This window comes from Delphinapterus leucas, chromosome X, assembly GCF_059928025.1.
Source record: "Delphinapterus leucas isolate spDelLeu-1000000601 "Yukka" chromosome X, BTC_Dleu_Yukka2, whole genome shotgun sequence".
Lineage (NCBI taxonomy): Eukaryota > Metazoa > Chordata > Mammalia > Artiodactyla > Monodontidae > Delphinapterus > Delphinapterus leucas.
Genome location: NC_143150.1, coordinates 89,669,859 through 89,697,147, shown reverse-complemented (window position 1 = coordinate 89,697,147; position 27,289 = coordinate 89,669,859). Strand labels below are relative to the sequence as shown.

The 27,289-nt window shown below is 53.1% G+C and overlaps 1 protein-coding gene across 1 annotated transcript; it reads right to left on the bottom strand.

The window, feature by feature from the left end:
* Positions 1-1,593: 1,593 nt before the first annotated feature.
* Positions 1,594-26,858, bottom strand: CACNA1F (calcium voltage-gated channel subunit alpha1 F). Its single transcript, XM_022563761.3, has 47 exons — positions 26,676-26,858; positions 25,176-25,180; positions 24,603-24,708; positions 24,236-24,375; positions 23,864-24,006; positions 23,610-23,762; positions 22,775-22,971; positions 22,559-22,662; positions 21,760-21,950; positions 21,222-21,314; positions 21,016-21,109; positions 20,826-20,852; positions 20,507-20,667; positions 19,392-19,617; positions 18,209-18,416; positions 17,992-18,112; positions 17,795-17,876; positions 16,776-16,818; positions 16,549-16,600; positions 15,920-16,076; positions 15,597-15,726; positions 15,090-15,149; positions 14,835-14,941; positions 14,666-14,753; positions 14,158-14,265; positions 14,010-14,062; positions 12,878-13,024; positions 11,899-12,100; positions 11,644-11,802; positions 10,705-10,815; positions 10,392-10,475; positions 9,215-9,343; positions 8,808-8,873; positions 8,460-8,551; positions 7,877-8,036; positions 7,523-7,650; positions 7,128-7,224; positions 6,839-6,941; positions 6,473-6,574; positions 6,163-6,293; positions 5,797-5,931; positions 5,361-5,530; positions 4,950-5,075; positions 4,730-4,857; positions 4,513-4,625; positions 3,915-4,112; positions 1,594-3,643 (listed from the first exon to the last, which is right to left on the bottom strand). Exons 1-47 carry the CDS (start codon positions 26,748-26,750, stop codon positions 3,413-3,415), a joined length of 5,736 nt encoding a protein of 1,911 aa, XP_022419469.1. The 5' UTR covers positions 26,751-26,858; the 3' UTR covers positions 1,594-3,412.
* Positions 26,859-27,289: the final 431 nt, after the last annotated feature.

The following is a 27,289-nucleotide window of genomic DNA, read 5'->3' as shown; positions in this document are numbered from 1 at the left end:
GGTCTTGAGGGTTTCTTCTCATCTGCATTTTAAGCACTTAAAAAAAAAACCCTCCCCCTCCAACCATTTCCCCTATTTCGCTCTTCCTTAGTCAAAGTGTTGCCTACTCCAACTCTCAACTTTTTACATCCTGTTTATTCCTTAGTCCTCTCTTAATTGGACTATGCCTCCTTCATGCTACTAAAACTAGGCCCACCAAGGTCAATGGCAATTGCCATGTGGCAAAATCCAATGGATAAATACAGCTGGAATTTAAGATGCTCAACCTCACTCATACTAAAAGAAATGCCTATAAAAGCTACTAAGACACTGTTTTTCATCTTTGAGGGTGGTGAATATAAAAAAGTTTGATAATGCTCAGTATTAGCAGTTGGCCAGAAACAAGTATTCTCATACATTGCCAGTGGAAGTTAAATTGGTATAACTTCTGTAGAGGGTAATTTGGCAAAATGTAGCAAACTAATAAGTCCATATATGTGGCTCAGCGTTTACACTTCTAGGAATTTGTCTTACAGAGAGATTCAAACGTGTGCTAAAAGAAGTATGTATAAGATAATGCACTGCAGCACTGTTTATAAAGTGTGGACACTCCCCAAATGCTCATTACTGGTGGCCTGTTTAAAAAAACTCAGGTAGAGCCGCAAAATGGAGTACTATGTAGCTGTCATTACTAATAATATGGAGCTGTGTAATGATAGCCAAGATACTTAGTTAAGTAAGAAATGCAAGATACCAAATTATGTGGGAATTGTGTACAAAGAGAAGGGAAGCGTTATATCAATTATAGAGAGAACAGCTAACATTTTAAATTGTGGCTGTTCTGTGAGCTTCCCATATATCACTCATTTAAATCCTCACAACAGGGACTTCCCTGGTGGCAGAGTGGTTAAGAATCCACCTGCCAAAGCAGAGGACACGGGTTCGATCCCTGGTCTGGGAAGATCCCACATGCCACAGAGCAAGTAAGCCCATGAGCCACAACTACTGAGCCCATGTGCCACAACTACTGAGGCCCATGCGCCTAGAGCCTGTGCTCCTCAACAAGAGAAGACACCACGATGAAAAGCCTGTGCACTACAATGAAAAGTAGCCCCCGCTCTCCGCAACTAGAGAAAGCCCACGTGCAGCAACGGAGACCCAATACAGCCATCACTCAATCAATCAATCAATCCTCACAACAGCCCTATGAGTCAGGTACTACTACTATCCTCATTTTATAGCTGACTAAACTAAGGTGCAGAGAGCTGAAGGAATTTTCCTAAGGTCACACAGTTGGTAGGTGGTAGAACTAAGATTTGAACAGGTGGTAAGTGGTGGAACTAGGATTTGAACCCAGGAAGTTTGGCTCCAGCACCTGTTACTCTTAGCCACTGTGCTAACTTATCAGTACGGCATCCTATAACTATATAAAAGATATCTGATACAACGGGTTGCCTCCAGAGAGAAGGGAAACTTTCACTTTATACCCCTTTGTACTTCTGAACTTTGAACCATCTGAATGTATACCTATGTTTTTTTGTTTTTTAAACAAACACACTCACACTCAAATTCACACAAATATGGAATATGTAATGGGTACTTCAGTTATTGCCTTTTCAGGGGAAGAGCATGGGTTTTGGCATTCAATTGCTTGAATTTGAATCTCACCTCTGATATTTGTTCCTGTATGACTTTGGACAGGTAAAATAATTTAAAATGGTACTTAGAGGATTGTTGCACTGATTAAACAAGATAGTCCCTGTAATGCACTTAGCACAGGGCCCAATAAATGGTTCGTTTTACCTTCCACACATCTCTGGAATCTACTCACTTCTCACCATCTCCTCTGCCACCTCCCCTGGCTAAGGCGACCATCGTTCCTGCCAAATTTAGCATCTCCAGTCTCTTCCTCCTCCCATCTGTTTTCAGCACACCCGTCAGAGCATCTATTTAAAATGCAAAGTTAACTATGTCACTCCCCTGCTCACATCCCTCCCATGGCTCCCCACTGCTTTCAGGAAAAATCCCAGGGGTTGGGGCCTGGCATTCAAGGGTCTGCATCATCTGCCCTCAGGTGGCTTATCCCACCTCCTCCCTCAGCAGTCGCCCTTCACTCTCTTTACCCTGCCCATGACTTACTTTCCCACAATACACTGGCCCAACCACTCCAAGCCTTTGTTTCCAGACCTAGTGCAATTCTATATTCTGAGTTCTAGCCTCCAATTTTGGCTTCCCTCAAATTTCAGTCCTGGTTCCATTGACACAAATTAGACAAATGAGAAACCCCTGCTCTGAGAGCTGGGAGGAGACCCTAGGTCAGACCCTCCCCAGGGGTGGCCGCATCCGGTGTCACTTCTAACACCACCTCCGATTCCTTTGGAGTGAGGATGACTACCACTTTGGACAACCGCCGTCACATGTCTAAGCCAGCTCAGTTTGTGCTGAGGGAAACCCAGAACAGTGCCTGGCACAAAATAAATGCCCGATAAACCTTCACTGAATGAATGAGACGCCAAAGGTTGGGCAATGACTAAAAGTAGGGCAAGAAACAGAGAGGAGCTCTGGGATCTGGGAGTGGGGTACTATTAGCTAGTCTCAGGAGAGCCAGGTAAGCCCTGAGTGGGTTGCCCCAGGCTAGGAGCCTCGCCCTTTGCTGTCACCCATGTCTTTTACGAATGAATTTAAATTTCCTTTTTCTCTTTATTTATTTATTTTTTCTGGCCACACCTGGAGGCGTGCAGGATCTTAGTTCCCCCGACCAGGGATGGAACGGTGCCCCCTGCAGTGGATGCATGGAGTCTTAACCACTGGACCACCAGGGAAGTCCTAGATTCCTTTTTTCACAAGCAGAAGGGGGGAGGTGGGGGTGATCGCAATTTAGCCTCCCTTCCTCGTGCTGTCAGAGGACCCCTCTGCCTAAGATACATCACATGCCAGGCTAGTTCTAACCTCCAGGCCTTTCTACTGGCAGGACTCTCCTGGACGTTTCCTTATCCTTTCCTTTCCATCCATCTGTCCTGCCCCAGTCTGATCTGCCTGACCCCTTGTGGAATCTCTGACTTTCCCCCACCCCTCATCCGAGCCCTCACACATCCTCACTCTCTCCACTTTCCTCCATCTGTCCAGAAACCTCCCTTCCCCCACCACCTCCACTCTGTCTCCAGCTTTTTTTGGCTGCTGCCTCTTCCGCCTCCCCTCCTCCTCCTTCCTTCCCTGACGCTGAATAATCAGGCCCGGCTGTCCTGGTTTCTGGAAATACCCGCGTGTGGGCAGTGGCTCAGGGCTGAAACAGGGGATGGATAGATGAGGACCGCTGGGCAGCCCCAGGCCTCCAGTGCAAAGACACCAAAATCCAGGGGTGTGGTCCATGCCGGTCTCCTTCTGAGGAAGGGAGGGCAGGAGGTTTATTGAGCAGTGGGGGAGGGATGGGAATTCAGAGGGCATGGACGCAGGCCATCTCGTCTCCCAGGTCCTCCTCATCAAAGCGGGAGAGGATGGACTCCTCGTCACTATAAAGTGAGCTGGTCCCCTGTGCCAGCAGGTCACTGGCGGCACTGTCCATCTCGTCCAGTGTCAGGCGACATGCATCTGCAATCTCCCGCTTGGCCAGGGCCACGAAGCGCGGGTCTCGGGCAAACAGGCCCAGGCCCTCGGAGATGAGCACCTGGGGGCACAGATGGGATCAGTGTTGACAGAGGGCACAGCATGGAGTCGAAGCAGTGTGCAGAGAGGGGTTGGTGTGGATGAGTGATGAACCCGTGAGGGCACGCAGGGAAGTCAGTGGGGGACGGTGGGGCACACATCTTGCTGAGCAGAAGTCACAGAGCAAAGGGATAGCTACATACACAACACAGAGACTGGGGACCCTCCTCCCCAAGCTCCCACCTTCTCCCCTTCTCTCCCATCCCTCCAGCCCCCTCCCCTTCTGGACTCACAGCCTCCACCAGGCTGTCAGCACTGCCCCTTTTGCCATAGGTGGGGTCTGAGTGGGTTCCAGGCACGTGCAGACAGGTGAAGGTGCGCAGTGGACTGCTGGATTTGCCGAGGTATCCGTCCCCTGCTGCACCCTCCTCCACCAACAACAGTGGGGCGTATAGGAGCCGGCCCCGCTGAGGAGGGGTTGCCCAGGAACCCTGGACCAGAATAAACATCAGGAGCATAGTGGTTGATGGGTAGGGCATGAGGATCTAGGAATCACTCCTGTGCCTACCTCTTACCCCCCAAACACAACTGGAGTCAAATTGAATGGGTATACATCAGCCTTGGGTTTATTTCAGAGCATAGAAGGCCTGGGTTTAAATCTCAGCTTTGCCACTTACTAGCTGTGAGATCTTGAGTAAGCCTCTCTGGGCCTCAGTTTCCTCATCTGTACACTGGGGCTAGTAACAGTACCCACCTCACAGGCACAGTGAGGACTGTGTGAATTCACACGTGCCCCCTTCTTCAGAAGGGCCTGATATGTAGTGTGTTTGATAAATTCAGCCTAGGCTGCCCCCCACCCCTCCGGGCCTCAGCCCCCCTCCCCCACCTCACCTGTGCCCTGCTGGGCCCTGAGTTGCGCCCACGATGATAGGTGCCTGGGATGGGTAAATCTTCACAACTGCCCTGGCGCCGCAGACACTGGATGGTGAAGGAAGGCTTCCGGCCTGGGGGTGTGGGGGGCACCAGGGGCAAAGAGGAATGTCAGTGCCTCCCCAGCCCTCTGCCCTTATGGCCCATGGGGCCCCCCAGGACCCATGTCCACTCTCACCTGCAGGTGTTGGGGGCAGCAGACGGCGGCGTGGTGCTTGGTGGCCATCCACATATCTCTGGGGTCTGTGAGGTGGCAAAAGGATGGGGCGTGGGGGAGTCCCTGCCTGCTCATCTAGGTAGGAGAGCCTGTTTGGGAGGGAGGGCTGGGGTGAGCTCAGGCCTGGGCATGCGCGATGGGGTGCCGTCCCTCTCGCACGTGGCTCATGGGCTCATCCTACGTGTCGTGGCCAGAGTGCTGGCTGGGGACTTCCTCTTGTTCATCCTGCTTCTCTTGCCCTTTGGTTGCCTTGGACTGAGAACTTCCTTCTTCCGGAATGGTGAAAATGAGAACCCCAGAGCTTCTCCTGGGGAAAGTGAGGCAAGTTAGGCAGACCAGATACCCCCAGTGTGGCCCTGGGCCCCTGGTCCCCTCTCATTTCATGTCCTACCTTCTACAGAAACACTAGACTTTTTTAACTGGGAAAATTCACATAACATAAAATTAACCTGTCATCACTTTAAAGGAGACACGGGCTTTCTTTTAGTAGACGTTTGTCTCACTGGAAAGACCCTCTGCCCCCTGAAGTACCCCCATAAAGTGGCTAGTCCCTGCCTTCCCTCACAATCCTCCTGCAGACCTTTGGCCATACCTGTGGGCGTGGGACCCAGCCTGGGGCACACTGGACTGTCTGGAGTTGGGAGCACCCCCATCGTCGTCACTGGGCCCAAGGGAAAGTGAATCTGGTGGTTTGTCCCAGGCAGGCAGAGACACAGAAATCACAGAGCTCCGGCGAGATGGGGGCTGGAAGCCCACTGGGGCCTGTGGAAATCACAGGACTGAGCATTGCATCCAGGTTATAACTAAGTCACTTGGTCAAATAGTGTGTCTCCAATGAGCTCCCCAGGGGCCAAATCTGGCTCTTGCCCTCCAACAGTGGGTGGTAGGTACCAAATAAACATTTGTCTATTGCAGGGGGTCTTCTCTGGGGGACTTCCTCCCAGATGCAGTATGGAAATCACTCAGGGGGTTGAGGGAGTATTTTACAATCAAGAGTTCCTGGGGGAGTGAAAGCTTATTGTCCTTACTTTGCACGTTTCCGGGTCCTTCTCATCTTCCTCCTCCTCTCCCTCCTGCCCCTCTTCCTCCTCCTCCTCATCTGTGTCACAGGTGAGGGCCTGCCGCATCTCAGGACCCAAGTCTTGCAGGCTCCTCAGACCAGCCTGTGGGGGTGGGAAAATAGGGAAGCGGGTAACTCAGGGTCTAAACTTCCCTGTCCCTGAGCAGGAGTGTGGGGTGGGGGAAGGAGCCCCAAGTCACCCCTGACCTTCTGTGGGTCCTGGGGTCTCAGTTTCCTCATCTGTGACATGGGTTCCATGAGATCAAGAAGGCAGTCAGCCTCAGCCACAGAGCTCCCACATACCCCCACCCAGCTCAGGCCCTGCTCCCAAGACCTGAAGGGCAGAGGAGGTGCTTGGGGGGGCCTCGGCCCCTAGTAGCCCCTTTTCTTTCCTCCGCCGGAATTTGCGGAAATAGTCCTGGATCAGAAATGTGGCGTAGAATTTGCCCACGGTAACTTCTTCCTCTGGAAGCAAGGGAGAGGAGGCAAGGTCACACAGGAGTCCTCTGCTCCCCACACCCCCACATCAAAGCTTGGACTCTCCCCCTGCACCCCTCCCTCTCCAGCCAGTGATGGTTTGGTGGTGGTGAGCAATCGTTGACATTCAGAGGCAGGCTTAAGGAATTGGGGTGGAGCTAGCTCACCGTCAGCTGGGGGGATGACCTCATCTAGCAGCTTCTGCTTCATCCGCTTCCAGATCTTTTTGATGACAATCCGCAGCTCCTGATTGGCTTGCTCCAGGTTCCCTGCATGGGGAGAGGATGTGGGGCATGAGCCAATAGGAAGAGCCTTTCACAGCCACTCCGTCACTGTTGGAGGGCACGTCACAAACTTCTACCGCAGCCAAACACCGCCCCCGTTGGACAGGTGGGAAAACAAGCCTGGAGAAGGCAAAGTCACCTATTTTGAGGCTCAGAGCTAAGAGTGGGGCCCATCTCTCAATTAGTTTGCTCCTTGCACCTTCCCCAGGGACCCTCCCACTCCTGCCCCTCCCCCTCCTCCCCACACACCTTCTGTCTTGATCTTCAGGGATGTCCGAACGAGGGCAAAGAGTGTGGCATTGAATGTCACTGTCCCATCTGAGTTGAGAGGCATGTTCATCGCCACAAGTCTCTGTGCACACCAGGGACATGGAACCCATTTTGGGCAAATGCCAGGGATGCAGGCATGTGATGCCCAAGGGCAGAAACCTTTGAGGATGCCACCAAACACCCCCTCCCCACCCAAGGCAGGGTCCCTGCCCACCCCTGCTGTGTGGTGACAGTCCTCTCAGAGGCAGTGGTGGGCAGGTACACAGACCTTGCAGGCCACTCGGTGTGGGCACAGCTTCCCAAATCCCAGGGGTGGCTGGATGCGTCTCAGCAGGGCAACCACATCCAGGTGCTTGATGCGGCCTCTGGGGAAGGTGGGGGTAGAAGAGAGGCACTACTGGGTTGGAGATACCCCCTCTGGTCCTTACTCAAGGCCCTACCAGCTCATCACTCCCTCGCCCCACCAACACCCCATAGTCTGCCAGGGAAGAACTGGAGGGCAGTCAGTGGGGGAGGGGAAAAGGCAGAGGACAGGGGCAGTGGGAACCTTGGGGCATCTACTGCCTGGGTAATGGGAGGCATAGGTCAGAGGTTCCAGAGTTGGAGGACTGTGAGGCAGTGCACTGTCCTCTGGTATCCCAGGTATGGGGTCAGAGGGCATACTTGGCCCCAGGGTCATATTCAGACCAGATCCTCTTGAATTCATCGAGGTGATGGGGGCCCAGGATGGACCAGTCTCTGGTTAGATAATCAAAGTTGTCCATGATCACAGCCACAAAGAGATTTATGATCTGTGGGCCAGTGAGTAGGAGAGGTTAGGTGAAGGGCAGAGAAGAGTATGGGGGGTTTGGTGGGAGGCGGAGGTAAGCTTCTATGGTCACTGGGTCATGAGTCCCCGGGTTAATCTTGTCGTCAGGCCAGCCCTTTCACCCGCTCTGAAGATCTGGGCTCCCCACCCCATCCCCATCAGGACCAGCGCCCGGGGCAGTACTGGTGGTTGTGGGGATTGGTCCTTACCAGGAATGCACAGAGCATGAAGAAGCTGATAAAATAGGCTATGGCAAAATTGCTACCACAGCTAAACTCCTCACCAGGGCCGAAGTCAGACTCAGGGTCACACCGGCTCCCAGGAAGGCTGGCAAGCATTATCTCCTGCCATGCCTCACCAGTAGCACACCTGGGGGTCACACAGTGGTGCCATCTTGGGGGGAGGCTATGAAGTCATGACAAGGGCCACTGTGGGGGCCAGAGGGGTGAGGATATGACCTATTTTACCAGGGGCTACATCTGGTAAAAACAGCATTTCAATATTTTAAAAGCTGGTGTGGCCATGTTGATGACAATCATGTTTGCATTTTACAGAGGGGGTGCTGAGGCCTATGAAAGGTACACATCTTGCAGCCAGAAAAAGGATGGCTGAGGCTAGAATATTCTAAAAGATTCTTTAGAACACAGCCAGAAAAGGTCTCAGGCAATATGGAGCCCCATGCTGCCCTGTTACTTCCATAGCTCAGGCAGTCTGGGGCCCAGAGAGAATGTGTGGGTACCCAAAAGCATGCTGGAGATCAAAGCAGCAGGGGAGAGGGTGTGTGTGTGTCACCTGAACAAAAGCAGCACAGCCTGTGGAAAGGTCTGGAAGTTGTTGTTTCGGTTGATCTGTGTGCCATCCTGAAGAGCCACCTTGCCGAAAATCTGTGGGCATACAGGGGCCGTGTCAGAGGGGTGACTCCGTGCCCCTACAGGTTCCCATCCATTTCACAACACCCAATACCCAAAGGATCCTTATAACCCTGACAAGCAGGCACTGCTGATCCCATTTCACAGATGTATGGACTGACTCAGGGTGGTGCAGCTTGTCTGTCTTTCTACCCCCACTTTGGGCTCATTCCTATCTAACCCCCCTCAACAGAGGAGTGCCTGAGGGATGCTCCCCAGGGTTCTCACTTGCCTGCATCCCAATAACTGCGTAAATGAAGAATATCATTGCGATGAGAAGAGCCACATAGGGCAAGGCCTATGGGGGTGGAGAGGAGGATAGATACTCAGGTCCAGGCAGAGAACTGTTAAGCCCCAGAATGCACTCAAGCCGGGGCCTGCTGAGAGATGTGGTCCATCCCCAAAGTGCCCATGACTGCCAGGGTCTCCCAGATATGGACACAGTATTAAATACAATAGAGTAAGGTCAGTGAGGCCAAGACATGTTGGGAATTGAGAGCCCACAAAAGAGAGAAAACTGGAAATGGTAAGCTGCACATGGGTATGGCATGCTGGAAGGTGTAGTTCTGGGGGCGGTAAAAGGACAAGCTGAGGGTGTGAAGTGGGGATGAGGGGTGAACAAAGGAGTGGGGGAGTTACCTGGAAGGACTTGATGAATGTCCAGAGTAATGTGCGAATCCCTTCACCCTTACTGAGAAGCTTGACCAGCCGCATGACTCGGAAGAGGCGAAAGAAAGTGATCGAAATGCGGGAACTGTCCTCAGAGCTCTGGGGTTGGGCGTGTGGTGGGTATGCTCAGTCCACATTTGCCCCAGCCACCTCCCTGTCTCATGCTTTGGCCCTCCCAGCCTCCGAATCCCTCAGAACCCAGGCTCCAGGGTGGTCAGGGAGCATTTCTAAGGACTTTTGGGAAGAAAGGAAAGGAGGGTTGGTGAAGAGAGAGGCAGAGAGTCCCTGTTGTGAGGTGGGGGGGGCTACCTCGCCAAGATGGCCACCATTCTGCACGGAGATATTGCCAAAACAGAGGTGATGGAGGTGATGAGATCACAGGGCCAATGAACAGGAGAGAAATGATGGAGGAGATACGGGGGATAATGGATGGTAGAGTTATTATCCAAGGGATGATAAGGAAGGTTACGTGGTAATGGATCAGGATAGTTGAAGGAAAAGTTGGTAATGAGGGTGAAAGGTAGAGGAGAGGGCACAGGAGATGGTGGAGGAGAGATATTGGAGCCAATGGAGGAAATGATGAAGCCGGCGGTTTCACGGAGATGAGAGAACCGATGGAGGATCCAATGGAGAAGCCAGTGATGGAGATATGGACCCAGCAGCATTGTCAATGGAGGACCATGTAGTACCCAGTGAAAGAGATGATGGAGCCAACCGTGCAGTCAGTGGTGATGACAGAGCCGTGAAAGACCCAGTGTCAGAGACGATGGTGTCGGTGGAGGAAATGGAGCCAATGAAGGAATCAGAGGAGATGATGGAGTCAAAGCAGGAGTTGGTGGAGATGATGGGACCAATGGAGGGGGATGTAGAGGCAATGAAGAAAATAATAGAAATAACAGGAGAGTCATTTTAGGAGATGCTGGAGCCAGAGGATAGCTTGCAAATGAACGAGCAGGAGCTGGTAGAAGGGGGCTTTGGCTGAACCCAATAGGGACTCAAGAGCTAGAGCTAGAGGGAGGAGCTCTGAGTCTCCAGGAGTGGGGTGGATGTGAGTGGGAACCACCTCCCCATGTGAACGAAAGCCCTGGGGTTGAGGTGAGGGAAGGTTGGTAGGGGGTGAGTGGGTTAGTGGAGAGCCAGTCCTTACGTTGACTTCAGTGACGGCAATGTCCACTACGCTGCCCACCACAATAAGAGCATCAAACGTGTTCCAGGCATCGGTAAAGTAATGCTGTAGACAGGAGGAAAGCAGTGCCCTGTCTTCTCAGAGCTAGCATGCTAGGGTATGGGGCTAGTAGTGGTTGGGGGCATTGGGGAGGCAGGGTGTAGGCTGGATCACATGATAAGGCTGCATCTAGATCCCTCTTCCTCCCTAGTCTCATGACTCCCTGGTTGCTGCCCCCCTGAGAGCTATGCAGTGAGTTCCACCCTAAGGAATGGGTCTAGGCCTTGGGGGGTACCTTGGGTTTGAAGGCGATGATTTTGAGCACCATCTCAACAGTGAAGAGGCCAGTGAAAACCATGTTGAGGATGTCCATAACATAGTTGAAGGGAGCAGTCTGCTCATAGTGCTGGGGGAGAAAATCAGATGTGGGGACATAGCTTGAGGCAGGGATTCCCCCCCCCACCCCAACCAAATATTCTCTGTCTTGGACTGAGGTAAGTCTGGGGATGTGGCAGCACTACGGGTTGGCCAAACCTCTCACACTGTCCGCCTCCCATTATGGATATTGCAAAGCCCAGCCCTTGATTTCCTAGCTTTCCTTGCAGCTGGTTCTGACTAGTGAGACAGAAACATAAGCTTGCTGCTGCTTGGGCAGCTTCTGTGAAAAATATTTTTGATTTCCAATAAAAGGGTCAAGTGAGGAGAGTCCCTTGGTGCAAGCTTCCTTCCTTTTTCCTTCTTTGAGTGTGGTTTTGATGTCTGGAACTGTGGCAGCCAACTTGTGACCATGAAGCAACAATCAAGAGAATGAAAGCCAACTTACTAAGAATAGTGGAGCAGAAAGACAGAGCCTGGGTCCCTGATGAGCAATGAGCAAACAGCCTACCTCTGCACTGCTTGCTATGTGAGGTAACTATCATAATTCATTGACTCCAAGGATACACATCTTTTCACAGTTTAGAATCTCTGAAATTGGGGTGCATTTCACAGTCAATGACAACTTACATTTGCCATCTGCCATTTTTTCCACATTCTCACATCTCTGAAATCAGGATACAACTTATGATTATCGGCCTTTGATTTGAATATATGTGGCACATATCTTTAAAGCTTAAGTCTCTGTCAGTTGGGGGTTTTGTTACTTGCAGCCTAAAGCATTCCTGACAGTTCTCAAGGATTTGTGCAGACAGAATAGGGTCAGGTGTCTGGCGGGATCAGGGTGGGGAGCTCAGACCTGCATGGCTAGAGCAACCGTGTTGAGCAGGATGAGCAGGAACATGAGATACTCGAAGGCAGCAGAGTTCACAGTGGCCCACACCCGATACTGATTCGGGTTCTTGGGGATATAGCGGCGGAGTGGCTGGGCCTTGAGGGCATACTCCACACACTGGCGCTGCATATAGGTGCAAGGCATGAGTGAGCAGTGGGGTCCCGAGGCAAGGAGCTGGGGTGGGGGTGGGGGGTTGGTGGATCAGGGGTCGGAGGTCACCTGGTTCTTGTCCAGCTCACAGTCTTGGTACTCCTGCTCGCCCTGGGCACGGAAGGTGATGATGACGAAGCCCACAAAAATGTTCATCATGAAGAATGCAATGATGATGATGTAGACAATGAAGAACACTGAGATCTCCACGTGGTAATTATAGATGGGGCCCTTGTTCTCTGCGTTTGCATCGATGGCCTTATATAGCAGCCTGGGGAGCCAGTGGGGGCAAGTAGAGGGATATCCCAGACACCTCAGACCTGTCCCCAGACACCTTAGGCACCCCAGAATATCCCCAAATATCCCCAAATCCCCTGACCTAACTATCTGAGACCTACACACCCGGCCCTCAAAGACTCCCAAAGCCCAGCCCTCCAGAGATCTAGAGATCCCCATCCAACCTTCCTGAGAATCCCCATGCAGGCCCTCCAAGACCCCCAAATCTCTTAAGTTCCCACAGACTCCCAGTTCTCCTCCAGCCATCTGAGGATCCCCATGCAGATCCCCAGAACTCCCCAACAAGCCCCCAAAGATCTCTAAGTCTCCTGTCCTATCAACTTGAATTCCTTGCTCCATCGCCGCCCCCCACCTAGTACTCCCAAAGACTTGTGCAGCTATCTGGAAACCCCTGAATCTCCAGCTCCATCTCCTCCAAGACCTCCACCCAGTCCCCCCAGACCTCTACCTGGTACCCCCACTAAATCCCATGCAGTCCTCTCTAGACTTCCACCTAGTGCCTCAGAGACCTCTCCAACCCAATTCTTGGAGGCCCCCTCACCCAGGTCCCCTAAGCACCCCCGGCCAACTTCTGGGAGATCCCCACCTGGTCATCTGATACACCCACCAGTCCCCAGAAAACCCTATCCACTCTCCAGAGACCTTCTTCACATCCCAAGTTACCCTTCCACCCATCCCCAGGATATCCAAAGCCAATCCCCTAAAGACTCTTGCCCAGTCCCCTGCCCATCCCTGGGGCCCTGCCCCTCACGCAGGCCAGCCTTCGAAGGTGGAGACAGTGAACAGGGCCATCATGGCTGAAAGGACGTTGTCAAAGTTGAAATCACTGTTGACCCAGAGCCGCTCCCGGACCAGGGGCCTTGACACATCTCCATCGGGGTAGACCAGGAAGGAGCCCCTGTGGATGTTGCAGACATGCTGGGTGGGTGAGGAGGAGTAGGGAGCTGTGGAATGGGGACTGGTGTCTCCAGTACGGAGGCAGCAGGGCATAGTGGTGGAGCTGGATAGCCTGGGTTCCAATCCTGCCCTTCCATTTACTGGCTGGGTGACCTTGGGCGTTTAACCTCTGTGCTTCAGTTTTCCCCATTTATGACATAAGGATAATGACAGAACGTATTTCCTGGCTTGTTACAAGGATTAATTTTGTTAATCAATGAGAACAGTGTCTGGCACATTGTTGGGGCCGTATACGTTAGCTGTCATCAACATTATTATCACCATCATTGCCATCCAGGAAAAAGCAATACAAATAACAGCCAACATTTATCAGCACTAAGTATATGCCAGGCACTGTGCTAGGCTTTACATGTACTAACTTTACATTGTAGTACACTCTCTGTGTAGTAACTCATTTGCTCCTCACAACAACCTTGTGAAATCCACACTCTTTTTATCCCCATTTTTCAGTTGAGGAAAATGGGACTCATCAAGGTTAAGGAATGTAACCAAGTCTCATGAGACGAATTTGAACCAAGAATGGTTCAGCGAACCATTTCAGCGAACTATTACCCTCGGTAGGAGTCTCAAGACGGAAGCTGGGGACTTGGTGGTGGGGGTCGGGTGTTTGGGGACGGTTGGGATTCTGGAGTGGAATGTAGGTAACTCTGGGGAATGTGGAGAGGGGTTTTGGGCGGTTATTGGGGGGGGCCTCTTAAGGACTGGTGATGTCTGAGGGCTTTTGCCATTCTTGGGAGAATTCTCGGGATGTATCTTGGGGTCTTGAGGAATTCTGGGGTCTTGAGGGCCTTGACAAAATCTGGGGGGTCTCTGCAGTTCTTTGGAGGAAGATCTAGGGGTTTTAGAGGCCTGGGTGAGATCTAGGGGCCTCTTTGGACTTTGGGAGGGTCCTGGGCTCCATGGAGGGCAGGGTTTCAGGCACTCACTTGCATTCTTGGGGTGTGTGTTTGGCCTCATCAGTGCAACTGTAGAATTTCCCCTGCAGAGAGGATATTTGTCAAGCAGATTCACCCTTCATCCCCCGGCCCCGTGCCTTGATTCATGCCTGGGCCTCCCTCCAGTGTTTCCTCCCACCTTGAAGAGCTGCACGCCAATGCAGGCGAACATGAATTGCAGGAGCGTGGTCACAATCATGATATTCCCGATGGTCCGGATGGCCACGAACACACACTGCACCACGTGCTGCAGACACCCACGAATATGGCTCATGGACACCGCAGGCCACGGTGGCCACAGGGCAAGGACTCTGGGCATGGATGGAGCTCAGGGACTTGGGTCAGGAACATGTGGTCTTGGGTGAAGGATGTGTGGGTACCAACGGGAAATGTGTTTGCCAGACAGGGATATGTGGCCACATGTCAGGAACTTGGATCACAGAAACGTGGCCTTTGGTAAGGAATGGATGGTCACTTGTAAGGAACATGGATGAGGCCACATGGCCAGTGGTCAGGGCCATGTGGTTACACATTGTGGCCAGGCTATGTGGTCATGCATCACTGCAAATGGTCAGTCGGACCAGTGATCCTGGCCCCAGGGGCGGGGCAGGGTCTGGGTCCCATGGATTTGGGTGGGATGGGATTACCTTGAGTCCTTTGGCCCTGTTGATGGCTCGGAGGGGCCGTAGTACTCGGAGTACTCGAAGAATCTTCACCACCGAGATGGCACTGGAGCTGAGGAGGGGGCAGTCCTTAGGCCATGGCCCAGGCCTGGCCTTGGCTCTTGGAGGAATGGGGTAGGCAGGTGTCACTCACTGGATGCCAAAGGAGATGAGGGACACGCTGACCACCAGCAGATCCAACAGATTGAACCAGCTACGGCAGAAGGAGCCACGGTGCAGGAAAGCCCCGAACACTGTCATCTGGGGAGTAGGGGGACATCAGGATAGTTAGACCCCAGATCTGGGGAAGAGAGGGGAGTTGGGGATGGAAACAGGAGAGGTGGGCTGCAGGGGTGGGTGGGGAGTAGGTTGGGGTAACTGGGGGTATGATGGGGGGTCCATTAGTCACCTTTAGTAGAATCTCCACAGTGAAAATGGAGGTGAAGGCATAATCGAAGTACCCCAGAATCTGGGGGGCAAGAAAGAGGGGGAGCCACCGAGTCATGGCCGAGGGGGATCCTAGCTGTGTGTATCTCTCAGTAAGCTTTGCTGTCCCTCCCTCCCTCTCTCTCTCCCACCATCATCATCATCAAGGACTTTTCTACAAGGCAAAAGCCTTGGCCACCAGAAAGACAAGGGTTCAGATTTGGGTTCCTCTGCCCCTACTCAGCTACGTGGGCGCCCTTGGTCTGCTCAACCTCTGAGCACAGCTTCCTCCTCTGCCAAACACTGATCACCTCCCTGGTGCTTCCCCAAGTGTGTTGCACTCATAATAAAGGCTGGCACTGCTGCAGCTGCCATTATTGCTCCTCTCTCTCTGCCCAACTAGGGGTCTTCTTGCCTCCACCCTGGCCCCAGCTTGTGCCCAGTAGGACACCCTTGGGAGTGTCCCCTGAGTCCCCAGCCCAAGGCTCACGTGGTTGCGGAAGGAGTGGGCTCGGATGGGGTCCTCAGCTGCCAGGGACACACTGCTGAGGACGATGAACACCAGGATAAGATTGGTGAAGACGTGATGGTGGATGAGGGTGTGGCAGGCCTTCCTCAGCCTGGGGAGTGGGGAATGGTCCATGGTCAGAACACAGGACCGCAGAGTTGATTGGGGGAGCCCGAGAGATACAGCATGGGCCCTGTTGCATAAGGCCGTGCACGCCCCCCCCACCCCGAGCCTTGGCTGCTCCCTGGTCCTCCCCCTGCCCCAGCCCCTCCTGCCCCAACTCCCTGTACACTCGCAGCACTCACGGGTTGGTTTGGCTGAGGCAGAAGAAGGCACTGCCCTCAGGGATGGGTACCACCTTCTCCTTGGGTACAACTTCCTGCAGGAGTTCCACATGCCCTGCACCCCCTTCCTCCTCCTCCTCCTCTTCCTCCTCCTCCTCCTCCTCCTCTTCCTCCATGCCTGGCAGCAGAAGAAGATCAAAGGAGAGAGAATTAGTTGAGAAAATGTATGTAAAGCACCTAGAACAGTGCTTGTCATGTGGTCAATTCTCATCTCCCTGCTAGAATGTCAGCTCCTCAGAGAAGGGATTTCAGACTGTTTTGTTCACTGTTGTGTCCTCAGCACTTAGAACAGTGCATGGGACACAGGAGGGGCTCAGTAAATGTGTGTTGAACGCACATTACCATCTTCGGTCATATACATACTATTTTATAATAAAGGCTCTGAGAAGTTCTGCAGTAAAACAAAATGTCTGTTTCTCTTCTCTAATCTCAGCGTCTCAAATGTTCCTGGCCACACACCAAGCCCATTATTTTTAAGATGATGTTGGAGAAGGCTGCTCTCCAGAGAGGAGGGTCTCAGGGGTCACGAGCTCCGCCTGGGTGCTGTCCCCAAGGTCCCATACCTCTTCCACCTGGTCTTGCCCACTTGCCTGCTCCTTCATTTTTTGCACCTTCCTCTTCCTCATTCTCCCCACCAGGCACCTGGGGACAGGAAGATGGGGGTCATCGATGATGGGGGGATGGACACAGGGGAGGCATGGGAGGGACACAATAAAGAAGGAATGAATAGGCAGAGGATGCGGGATAAAGACACACACGCACAGACAGATATTGGTGGTAGTGGGAGGTGTAGACAGTGCCCAGGCCTCTAACTCACCAGTGCTCCATTCTCCTGTGGAGTTTCCTCAGTGTTCTTCTCCCTGTGCGAGGAAATTGGGGAGGAGGTGACTGTTGAGGATCGAAGCAGATAGGCAAGGCCAAGGGAGGGGGTCATTGCAATCAGAACAGACCTTTCTCAGGTCCCATACAACCTCCCTGCTTCCTCCCTCATCCCCTTAGTCTATTCTCACAGCAGCAGGAGGGATGCTGTTAAATTCTACATCTGATACATTCCTCCTCCTCTGCTCACACCCCTCCCATGGCTCCCCACCACTCAGAGCAAAACCCAAAGTTCTCACCATGGCCCAGAATGCCCTTCATCTGGCTTTTCTATTCCCCCCATTTGAGCTCACCTCCTACCACTCTCCTTGTTCCCAGACCAGGTATCGAACCCGGGGCCCCGGGTGAAAGCAGTGAAATAGCCGAGTCCTAACCACTAGACTGCCAGGGAATTCCCTCCATGGTGTTTTTTGAATGTGCTAAGAATATTATCATCTCAAGACCTTTGCACTTGCTGTCCCCTTGCCTTGAACACTTTCCCCAGATATTTGCATGGCTCACTCCCCCACTTCATTCAGGCCTCTCTTTAGCTGTCACCTTCTCATAGAGGCCTTCCTTGATTACCCTAACCAAAATAGCAATCTTCATTTCTCTCTATTCTCTTACCCTGCTTTCTTTTTCTACATTACATATTATTAACATATATTTAAGTAAATTATATTATTATATATTAATTTGTTTGTTTTGCTTGCCTTCCCCAACTAGAATGTCAGCTCCATGAAAGCAAGGACTCTGTCTTCTTTGACCCCTGCTGTCTCTTTAGCATCTAGAACAGGGCCTGGCAAAAAGTAGGTGCTCAATAAATGCATGTTCAGTGGATGAGGACTGGAAGGTTGGATCTGCAGATGGGGATTGCCAGAGTGACCAAGGCATCTCTGGTGGTGTGGGATGTGTGTGGGAGGGTCCCAGTCAGGGATCCTAGGGAAAGACTGTCTTGGAGGCAGAGCCAGACCTCACCTGCCCTTGTCCCTGTCAGTGCCTGCATCTCCACTGGCCAGGTTGTCCACAGCAATGGCAAGAAACACGTTCAACAGGATGTCTGGGGTGAGCTCAGGCTACAAGGATGGAGAAGCAGCCTGCCTATGGAGCGCCCATGTCCCCATTATCCTTCCCCAGCCCTGCCACGATCCAGCCTCCCAAGGCTCTGAGGATACAGTTGCCGCAGATGAAGAGGATGATGAAGTACACGCACACCAGCATCCCTGGGAAGAAGGGGCCGCCATAGGCCATGATACCATCATACATGACCACATTCCAGTCCTCACCTGTCAGGATCTGGGGGTGGGAGGTCACCGTGAAACTCTTGGGACCCTTTCCCCAACCTTGGGTCCCCCCGCCTTGCCCACCCATCCCATAATCTCCAGGTCTCACCTGAAAGACAGTGAGGAGGGCCTGGGGGAAGGTGTCAAAGGTGCTTCGCTTGGTGTGTGTCTGGTCAAAGTTGAACTTGCCTCCAAACAGCTGCATGCCAAGCAGGGAGAAGATGATGATAAAGAGGAAGAGGAGAAGCAGCAAGGATGCAATGGATTTCATTGAATTGAGCAGGGACGCCACTAAATTGCTCAGAGATGCCCAGTGCCTGCAGCAGAGATGGAGGGGGAAGGGTTGACATGTCCAGTGGTGAGTCAGGAGCCGGGGCAGGACTCCAGCTTGGGATGCACTGGGGTGGACTGGGTTAAGATGAGCTTTTGTGTCATTGTTGGAAGTGATTTTGGAGTTGGGGTGAGGTGAGAATAAGAAGTAAGGGGAGGGTTGTATTCGGGGTTGGTGTTGGCATTAGGGGAGATGAGGTTAGTATGGAGGGTATATGGAAGTTGGTGAAGCTAAAATTGGGTTTCAGGTTGGGCCTGGGGTTAGGGACTGTAGCTGGGGATGGGGTTGGGGAATATTTGGAGCTGCAGATGACTGAGTCGGGGATAAGTCTGTGGCTGAGGGTTGGGATAGAGGAGAGGATGGATGGGGATGAGATTGGGGCTGGGACTGGGGATGGGTTTGCGTTTGGAGATAGGCTGATGGTTATGAGTTTGGGATGTGGGGGTTGTGGCTAGTGATGGGGATGAGGCTGGGAGCTAGGAATGAGGCTGGAGGTGGGCTTGGGCTTGGGCTTGGGTTATGGGGCTGTAAATGAGCTTGTGGATGATGAGTGGTTGTTGGTTGGGGTTAGAGATGGTGTTATGGTTGGGGGTGGGGGATGGGGTTTGGGTCGGGGATGAGTATGGAGTTGAGTTTGGAGATGGGGTTGGGAATAATGTTCTAGCTGAAGTTGAGGCTGAGGAAGGGGATGGAAATGGAGTAGACACCCTCCCCAGCAGACTTTAATCTCCAGGAAGGCAGGAACTTGTGTCTGCTTTGATTCCTGGTGTTTCCCTAGGGCCTGGAAGGGCACCTTGTATGCAGTAGGCACTCAATGGATATTTGATAAATGAATGGTGATGAGGATATAGTCATCATTGGAGCTGGGGTGGTGGCTGTTGGGGCTGTGTTTGGGGGCCCCCGTCCTCTCCCCTGACACACACACACACACACACACACACACACACACACACACACACACCTGGTGACCTTAAAAATCCTGAGGAGACGCACACAGCGGAGCACCGAGATGCCCAGGGGCTGCATGGCGCCCACCTCCACCAGGGTGGTCTCCAGGATGCCCCCACAGACCACGAAGCAGTCAAAGCGGTTGAAGAAGGAGGAGACGTAGACAGAGGGCCCCAGACCATACAACTTGAGAAGCATCTCCACCGTGAACAGACAGAGCAACACTTTGTTGGCATACTCTGTGGGGAGAGGGGCAGGGGTGACTGGGTTAGTCAGTTTTTTGTGGTGAAATGTGGGGAGGTAGGGGCCATGGGGTGATCTGGGGTAGCTGGTATCCGTCCAGGCACAGGCCGGTGGTGTGGTTAGGACTAGGGATCAGGTGAGTTTGTAGGTCACAGTGGGCAAGGTTTTGAGGGGCTTGGAGCTGGGGCGAGGGGCAGAGCTGGGGTGTGGGCTTTGGTCAGTCTCTATGAATACAGAAAAACTCCAATTCAAGGGTGGAGTTAGAATCTGGTGTTTAGCTGGGACTGGGGCTGGTTTGAGGGTTGGGATTAGAAGTGTGCTCAGTATTCAGGTTGGGGGCTGAGATTAAGATGAAGAATAGTAAGAGCTAACACTTGTAAAGTGTTAGCTTTATGTGGGCCAGGCAATGTTCTAAGCATTTTTCACTTTAACTCATTTAATCCTCCCCGCCACCCCCTGAAGTGGATACTAATACTATTCCCATTTTGTAGATGGGGAAATTGAGGCACAGAGGGCTTAACTTGTCCAGACAGTGTGGTGTTAAGAGTCTGGACTTTGGAGCCAGGCTGCCTGGGTTTGTCACTCACTAGCTGAGTCCTGGGATTAGTCACTTACTGCACCTTAGTACTTAATTCACCTAAAGTTGCAGTGAAGAGAAATTGAGTGAGCACAGGTAAAGTGCTGAGAACAGAGCTTGACACACACAGCAAGTGCTATACAAGTGTAAGCTACAAGGTAGGATGGAACAGGCTAAAGTTTCTGCATTTACTTGGGTAGGAGGGCAGTATCTGGGGGTGTGGGGCACCTGAGAGATCCTGGATTGGAGCTTCTGGGGTGGAAGGAATTGGGGGCTGGGGGAGAGGGCTGGCAGGCTGGGGGGTGCACCCTGGATCTGGGTGAGCCAGATGGGTTGCCCGTGGTGCTCCGAGGCGATGGTCAGCGTGTTGAGGAAGACGAGCAGCAGCACGGCCCAGTAGCAGGCATTGGACTTCACAGCCCGCCGGCAGCGCGCCCGAAGGCCCCGGTTGGCTCGGCGGAGGCAGCGGCTGTGGGGATCGGGAACCCACCGGCTGAGATCACCTACCTAAGCCTGCCCTGGGGGGCTCAGGTGGGGGAGCCCGGCGGTCATGAGGGGCTTGGAGGGCTTGGAGGTGGGGCCCACAAAGTCATGGGGTCCAGCGGTCACACAAATTTTCCAACTCACCAGACACTGGTTCTCATTATCTTGTTTCTGGAAAAGAGGGGGATGGGAGGCAGGCATCGTCAGGGGCTGAGCGGCAGTCAGCAGCGAGGGTCAGGGGCTGAGGTCAAGGTTGGAGGCTAAAGTAAGGATTGGGGTCAGGGTCTGTTCTGGGTTCTGGCTGGGTCAGGGGTCAAGGGCTGGGGGCCCTCACAGGCAGCGTGTACAGCTGGCCAGAGCCCCCTCTTCCTCTTCCTCATCGCCTGGGGTCTCTGCCATCGAACCGGTGTCACTGGCTGGGAGGCTGGCTGTGGGCAGGGTGAAAGAAGAGGTCGGCACATGAAGATCCCAGGGTTCTGCCTTTGGCTTTCTCCTCTGCCTACCCATCCCTCCCCCTTGTCAACCTTGCTGGACCCCCACCGTGGCTGCTGGTGGAGTGTGTGGAGTGGGTGGAGTGACTGAACCAGTGCAGACGTCCTCGTCTCCTATTGGTCAGCTCTGCCAGTTGCGGCCCTGTGGGGACATGGAGGACAGTGATGGAGCACGGCCTGGGGTGGGGTTAGGGCCGCGCGCGCGCGCGCGCGCGCGTGTGTGTGTGTGTGTGTGTGTGTGTGTGTGTGTGTGTGTGTGTGGTGTTATTTGGAGTCTTTGTTCTGGGTGCAGTCTGGGAAGGGTATCTGAGTCTGGCTTCTGTGTCCTAACCGGAGGCTGGGCCTAGAGTTTTTTTTTTTTGTTTTTGTTTTTTTTTTGGCCGCGCAGCATGGCATGTGGGATCTTAGTTCCCCGACAAGGGATCGAACCCGTGCTCCCTGCAGTGGAAGCGCGGAGTCTTAACCACTGGACCTCCAGGGAAGACCCAGGGGCCTAGAGTTGCTGCGGGCTGGGGCTGGATCTCAGGAGGGCAGCCCACATCTGAGGATGCGTGGAGCAGGGAATGGGCCAGGTTGGGATTGCCTACGGTGGCTGGCCTGGCCCTCTTGAGCCACAGAACCAAAGTTGCCATCAGCTGAGGGGTCCTCCATGTCCAGCTCTTCCGCCTGTGTGATCCAGTCCAGGTAGCCCCGCAGGTCCTCCTCCAGCTGCTGCCTCTCTCGAAGCTTCTGGAAGTCCCCTCGCGCTTTTGCCTTCTCTCTCTCCTTGGAGAACTCTCTGAGGGAGGAGAATAGAGGGTTAGGTGGGGGAACAACCCTGGCCTCCTTACCGTCACCTCCCAGTCACACTGACCTCCTTGCTGTTCTTTGAATATGCTAAGCACATTTTAGCTTTGGAGCCTTTGCTCTGGCTGTTCCCTTTGCTTGGAACACTCTTTCCTCAGATACCCACATGGCTCAATCTCTTTCACACTTTTACTCAGATAACACCATCTCAAGGAGGCCTGTCCTGATTGTCCTTATTTGTAATTACAAGATCTCGGCATTCCTATCTTAACTCTTCCTTTCTTTCCATAGCACATATTCCATATAAGACACTACACATATGTGTGTGTATGTATGTACACACACACATTTATTGTGTATGTTGCTATTGTCTGTCTCTCCCCACCAGAATGTAATATCCAGGAAGGCAGAGATTTTTGTCTCGTGTTCCATTCCTGAAACAGTGCCTCACACACAGTAGATGCTCAATGTTGATTGAATGAATGAAGGGGTATTTTAAATGGGTTTTGAAGGATGCCTAGCAGTTTGCCAGGAACAAAGTAAAGGGACAGGGGCTGAGGGGCAGGAAGGAAGGCCCGGGTAGATGTCTAGGTTCCTCACCCACTCAGGACACCAAGTACAAGGTTGAGGACGAAGAAGGATCCAAAGATGACAAGACTCACGAAATATACCCAGGGCAGCTCATACCCCATGGCATCCTGCATCTAGGGAGAGAGAAGGGGCATGCATCCCTCAGGGTAGGCGGACACTCCCGCCCGAGGTCGGTGAGGAAAGGCAGGTGCAGCTTCTGCACTGTGTGCCCGCCGTCCACCTCACCCAGTAGAGCACGTCAGTCCAGCCTTCCATGGTGATGCACTGGAAGACTGTCAGCATGGCGAAGAAGAAATTGTCGAAGTTGGTGATGCCTCCGTTGGGACCTGCCCAGCGTCCGCGGCACTCGGTCTGGTTCAGCGTACAAGCACGCCCCGATCCCGATGACGCACAGGGCGATGGGTCCTCCTCCGCCTCTACGTCTGTGGGAAGACTGGAGCTCTGGAACCCGAAGCACGCCCACCCACAGTCGTTGCCACCTTGGACGCCCGCCTACCTGGGAAGCTCGCCTCAGGGTTCTAGATTTTTCTAAATCAAAGACAACCCTTAGCCTCTGACTGTGTTGGGTCAGAAGTCTGAACCCCTGGGAAGCTGTGAAGCCCAACCACAGGGATCTGAGGAGTGGGACTGTAAACCTTGGGGCAGAATCTTGTGAATAACAGTGAGGCGTGAGCCTAGGAGCAGTCTTGTGAATATGGGAGGCTCTCTTGAAAGAAGGGTGGGGCCAAGACGGGTTTGGGTGTGGATGAAAAAGGCCTGACTATTTGGGACCGGTTCTGGAGAATGGAGTCTTCAGTGTGGGATAGGGCCTTAACCTGTGAGTGGAAACTTGTGATAGGGCGGAGCAATTAGCTAGGGGGGCGGTTGTAGTCTGGAATTGAGGGCGGAGTCCTGAATATGGGAGGGGCGGGGTAAGACTTGTTTATCTGGGGGCGGAGCCTGAACTTGGGGGCGAAGGGTTGTGAGTTTGAGTGTGTCCCCTTGAGAACAGGGTGGGGCTTAGGAGCCAATGGAGGGGGCGTATCCTGTCCCGGGGGTGGGGTGGGGTGGGCTTGCTGACCAGATCCCAGGAAGTAGCACGTTTTGTGCATGCGTCCGAGGAACAGCTCGAGTCCGATGATGGCGTAAATGATGATGACAAAGAGCACAAGAAGTGCGATATGCAGCAGCGGCACCAGCGCCTTCATGATGGAATTGAGCACTATGTGCAGGCCTGTGGGGAGCGAGGGGTGGGCAACGTAGGGGCGGGGTCAGCTCAGCCCCCCTCCCGCTCTCCCCTCCGCTACCTCCAAGCCCAGGGGACGAGCCACTCACTCGGGACCCCGGACACCAGCCTCAGTGGCCTCAGCACCCGAAACGCCCGCAACGCCTTCACATCGAAGCCCCCCGGCTTCCCTCCGGTATGCGGGGCGTCCCCCGGGCGTCCGGGCCCCTGCTCGAGCAGCACGCTGAACAGCCTGATGGGGGAGCACAGGACAAGGAGGCGGGGGTCAGGCGTTCGGACCCCCCCTTACCCCCTCCCTTCTCCTCGGAAAAGTACAAGTCCCTGTAACTGGAAATGCATATTCCTGATTCTGGCTGCCGAATGGAGGCAGTCTGAAGCAGTCGCTTCCCCGAGCTCCGAATTTAGCGGGCCTGCGGTGGGAAGTTGAGCTAGGGTTGGGGGTATCCCTTGTAGAGGCGCACCCGACCACGACGATGATGAAGTCGAGCAGGTTCCAGCCATTGCGGATGTAGGCGCTGGGGTGGAGCACCAGCCCGTAGGCCACGATCTTGAGCACGGTCTCCACAGTGAAAATCACCAAGAATACATACTCCACCTGCTCCTGGGGGCGGAGCCGGGGGTAGGGGGCGGGAGATCGGGAAGTTATTTGGGAGTGGGGTTTGTTTGACGGGGGTAGGGGAAGAGGAGCGTAGCGGGGACTGAGAGTGGGGCTGGGCAGGAGAGGGTCATCCGGGTCAGAGAGGGGCGGGGCCTGGCTGGAAGGCTTGAGGTGTGGCTCTACTGGGGCTGTATCTAGCTGGAGGCGGGGTGGGGCGGGGCTCGCCTCACCAGGTTGTGGTTGGCAGTGTTGGAGTCATCCTCTGGGAAGGGGATGTAGACCCCAAGGGCCACGCAGTTGGCAAAGATGGTCAGCAGGATGAGGATGTCGAAGGGCCTCAGGTGGACACAGTTAAGGACCCAGGCAGAGTGGTCTCAGAACCCCACATTCCCTTGGGGCCCTCCCCACCCAATGCTGACCCTTGACCCTAAGGTGGCCAGCTCTGACATTCCCAGCCCCTGCCCTGACCAAGGCCTTGACTCTGACCCCCCTGGAAACCTTAGCCATCCTCAACTCTTGCTGAGATTTAGTCTTTGACTCTTGATCCCCCTGGTGACCTTCACCTTTCTCAACTCCCCCCTTGAATCCAGTTCTTAATCCTTGATCCCTGGTGACCTCAGCCCTCTTCCATTCCAGCCCTGGCTTAATCCTTGACTCTTGGTACCCTGGTGACCTTCACCCCTGAGCCCTGCCCCTGGCCTTCCAGGATGCTTCCATTCCACGATGCTGATGCAGGACCGCCGCAGGGGGTTTGCCAGGGTGAGGCAGAAGAGTGCCCGGGGTGAGCGCTGGGCACTGGCCACTGCCACTGTCTTGTGCTTACTGTGCTGAGTCCTTCGCTTAGGGGTCCCCAGGCTGGATGCCCCGCCGATTTCACCACCTGATGCTGGGGGCCCAGGGAACAGCCCCCATTCGGGCCCAGGGCCTGTCCCGTTGGCTGGACTGGGCTCTGGGGTGGTGTCTGTGTGGAGAGACCGAGTGGGGGGGGGGACAGGGTATTGGGGCAATCATGGCTGCCTCCTACATGATCCTATCCCTCTGTCTGAGGGAAGGAGAGAAGAGCATGTAAAATTAGGGAAAGTTGAGGGTACCTGAGTTAAAGATTGGGGGATAAGAGTTGGGATTGGAGTTGATTGATTGACGATAGAGTGAGAGTTTATAGGGGAGTGAGGGTGAGATTATGTTTCTAATTGAAGTAGGGTTTGGTGTTAGATTTGGGGGTTAGAGCTTGAATTGGCATGGGGTAGGATTAAGTTTATAGCTGGAAGCAAGTTTAGGATTAAATTTGAGTGGTAGAGTTTGGGTTGGGTTTAAATACCAGTGGGAGTAAAGTGTTCTTGAGATATGATTTAGGGTTAGGACTGGATATTTGAATGAGTTGGAATTTGAATTAGGATCAAGGTTAGGGTTTAACTTGAGTTTGGGTGGGATCTGAGTTTTGCACTGGGGTTTTCAGCTAAAGCCATTCCCAAGTCCCATGGCCTTGTTTCAGTCTCCAAGGGGCAGTGGGTTGGCCTGGTTAAGATACCCAGCTTTGGAGGAAACAAGCTATCTGAATTTAAATCCTGACTCTACCACTTGGTAGCTGTGTGTGGCCTTGAGCAAATTATGTAACCTCTCTGAGCCTCAATTTCCTTATCTGTATAATGAGATGACAGTAAGAGTACCTACAATATAGGGTTGCTGTGAGGATTAAATGAGTTCAGCATTCAGAAGAGTGTCTGGCACATAGTATTAACCCCATTTTGCAGGTGGAGAAATTGATGCAAAAAGAGAGGTTAAGTGATTTGATGAAGTAGCTGAATTGGGAGCCAAATCCAGGCAGTCTCTGACTCTAAGCCTTCACAACTTACTACCACCATCAAGTGTGTATTCTCTCTCTCTCTCTCTCTCTCTCTCTCTCTCTCTGGTACTTAAAAATGGGTCTGCACTCTTTCTGGAAAGTCAGAGACCCACTCACTAACAGTGCTTATATCCAGGGGTTGGGGTTGAGTTTCGGTAACTTTAGAGCTCATGGTAAGGTCTGTATCCATGTTGGGGTTTGGATTCTAACGGGGATTTGCCCTCTGGTTGGTAAAGTTTGTGTTAGGATTAAGCTTGGGGCTGGCACTGGAGTTGAAGTTGGGGTGGGCGCTAGGATAGAGATCAGGGCCAGGATTCGGTTGGGTTTCAGTTGGGATCTAAGGCTGTGTTTGGGGCTGGCTGGGATGGGAACAGGATGATGTGATTCTGGTCCCCTAAAGGCTCTCCAGGGGTGGGGTCCTGGTGGGCAGTGGGTGGGTCAGAGGGGCTGAGGATGGAGCAGAGCCCAGGCTTGCTCCAAGGGTCTGCAGGGGTGGAAGCCTGCTCTCACCTTTCCCGCCTTCAGATGCCGCCATCCTCCTTTCCAGGTTGAAGAGCCATCTGCACACAGCCCCCCTCTCTTCCCCCAGCTTTGGAGGGATTAAGGTCACAGGGCGGGGCCATAACAGGGTCGGATGGGAAGGCGAGGAGGGGTGAAGATGGGACACTTGTGGGCCAGAGTCTGGCAACAGAAAAGGCACTGATTTTTAAAAAAATATTTTTACAAAATATATACTAGCACCAGAGTCAGAAACTAAAATAAGAAAAATGATAATTGTTTCCCAACAGTATCTGAAATTCGAAGTATGTAGGAATAGACCTAACATAACATATGTGCAAGATCTCCATGGAAAAAAATTATCAAATATTTTCAAGTGATTAAAGGGGACCCAAATAAATGGAGACATACATTAAATTTACTAATTGAAATAGTCAATATTGTGAAGATGTCAGTTCTTCCCAGAGTGATCCAGAGATTCAATGCCGTCCCAAACACAAATCTCAGAAGGGACTTCCCTGGTGGTGCAGTGGTTGAGAATTCGCCCGCCAATGCGGGGGACACAAGCCCTGGTCC

Bases quoted from the DNA above. Each gene is read 5' to 3' on its own strand.
- CACNA1F (XM_022563761.3), bottom strand. From the start codon at position 26,750: ATGGCGGCATCTGAAGGCGGGAAAGGTGAGAGCAGGCTTCCACCCCTG. The intron at 11,803-11,898 runs GTGACCTCCGAC...ACCTATATGCAG, and splicing joins GTGAGCTGGACAAGAACCAG to CGCCAGTGTGTGGAGTATGC. The intron at 10,476-10,704 runs GTACCCCCCAAG...TCCTGTCTACAG, and splicing joins TCATCGCCTTCAAACCCAAG to CATTACTTTACCGATGCCTG.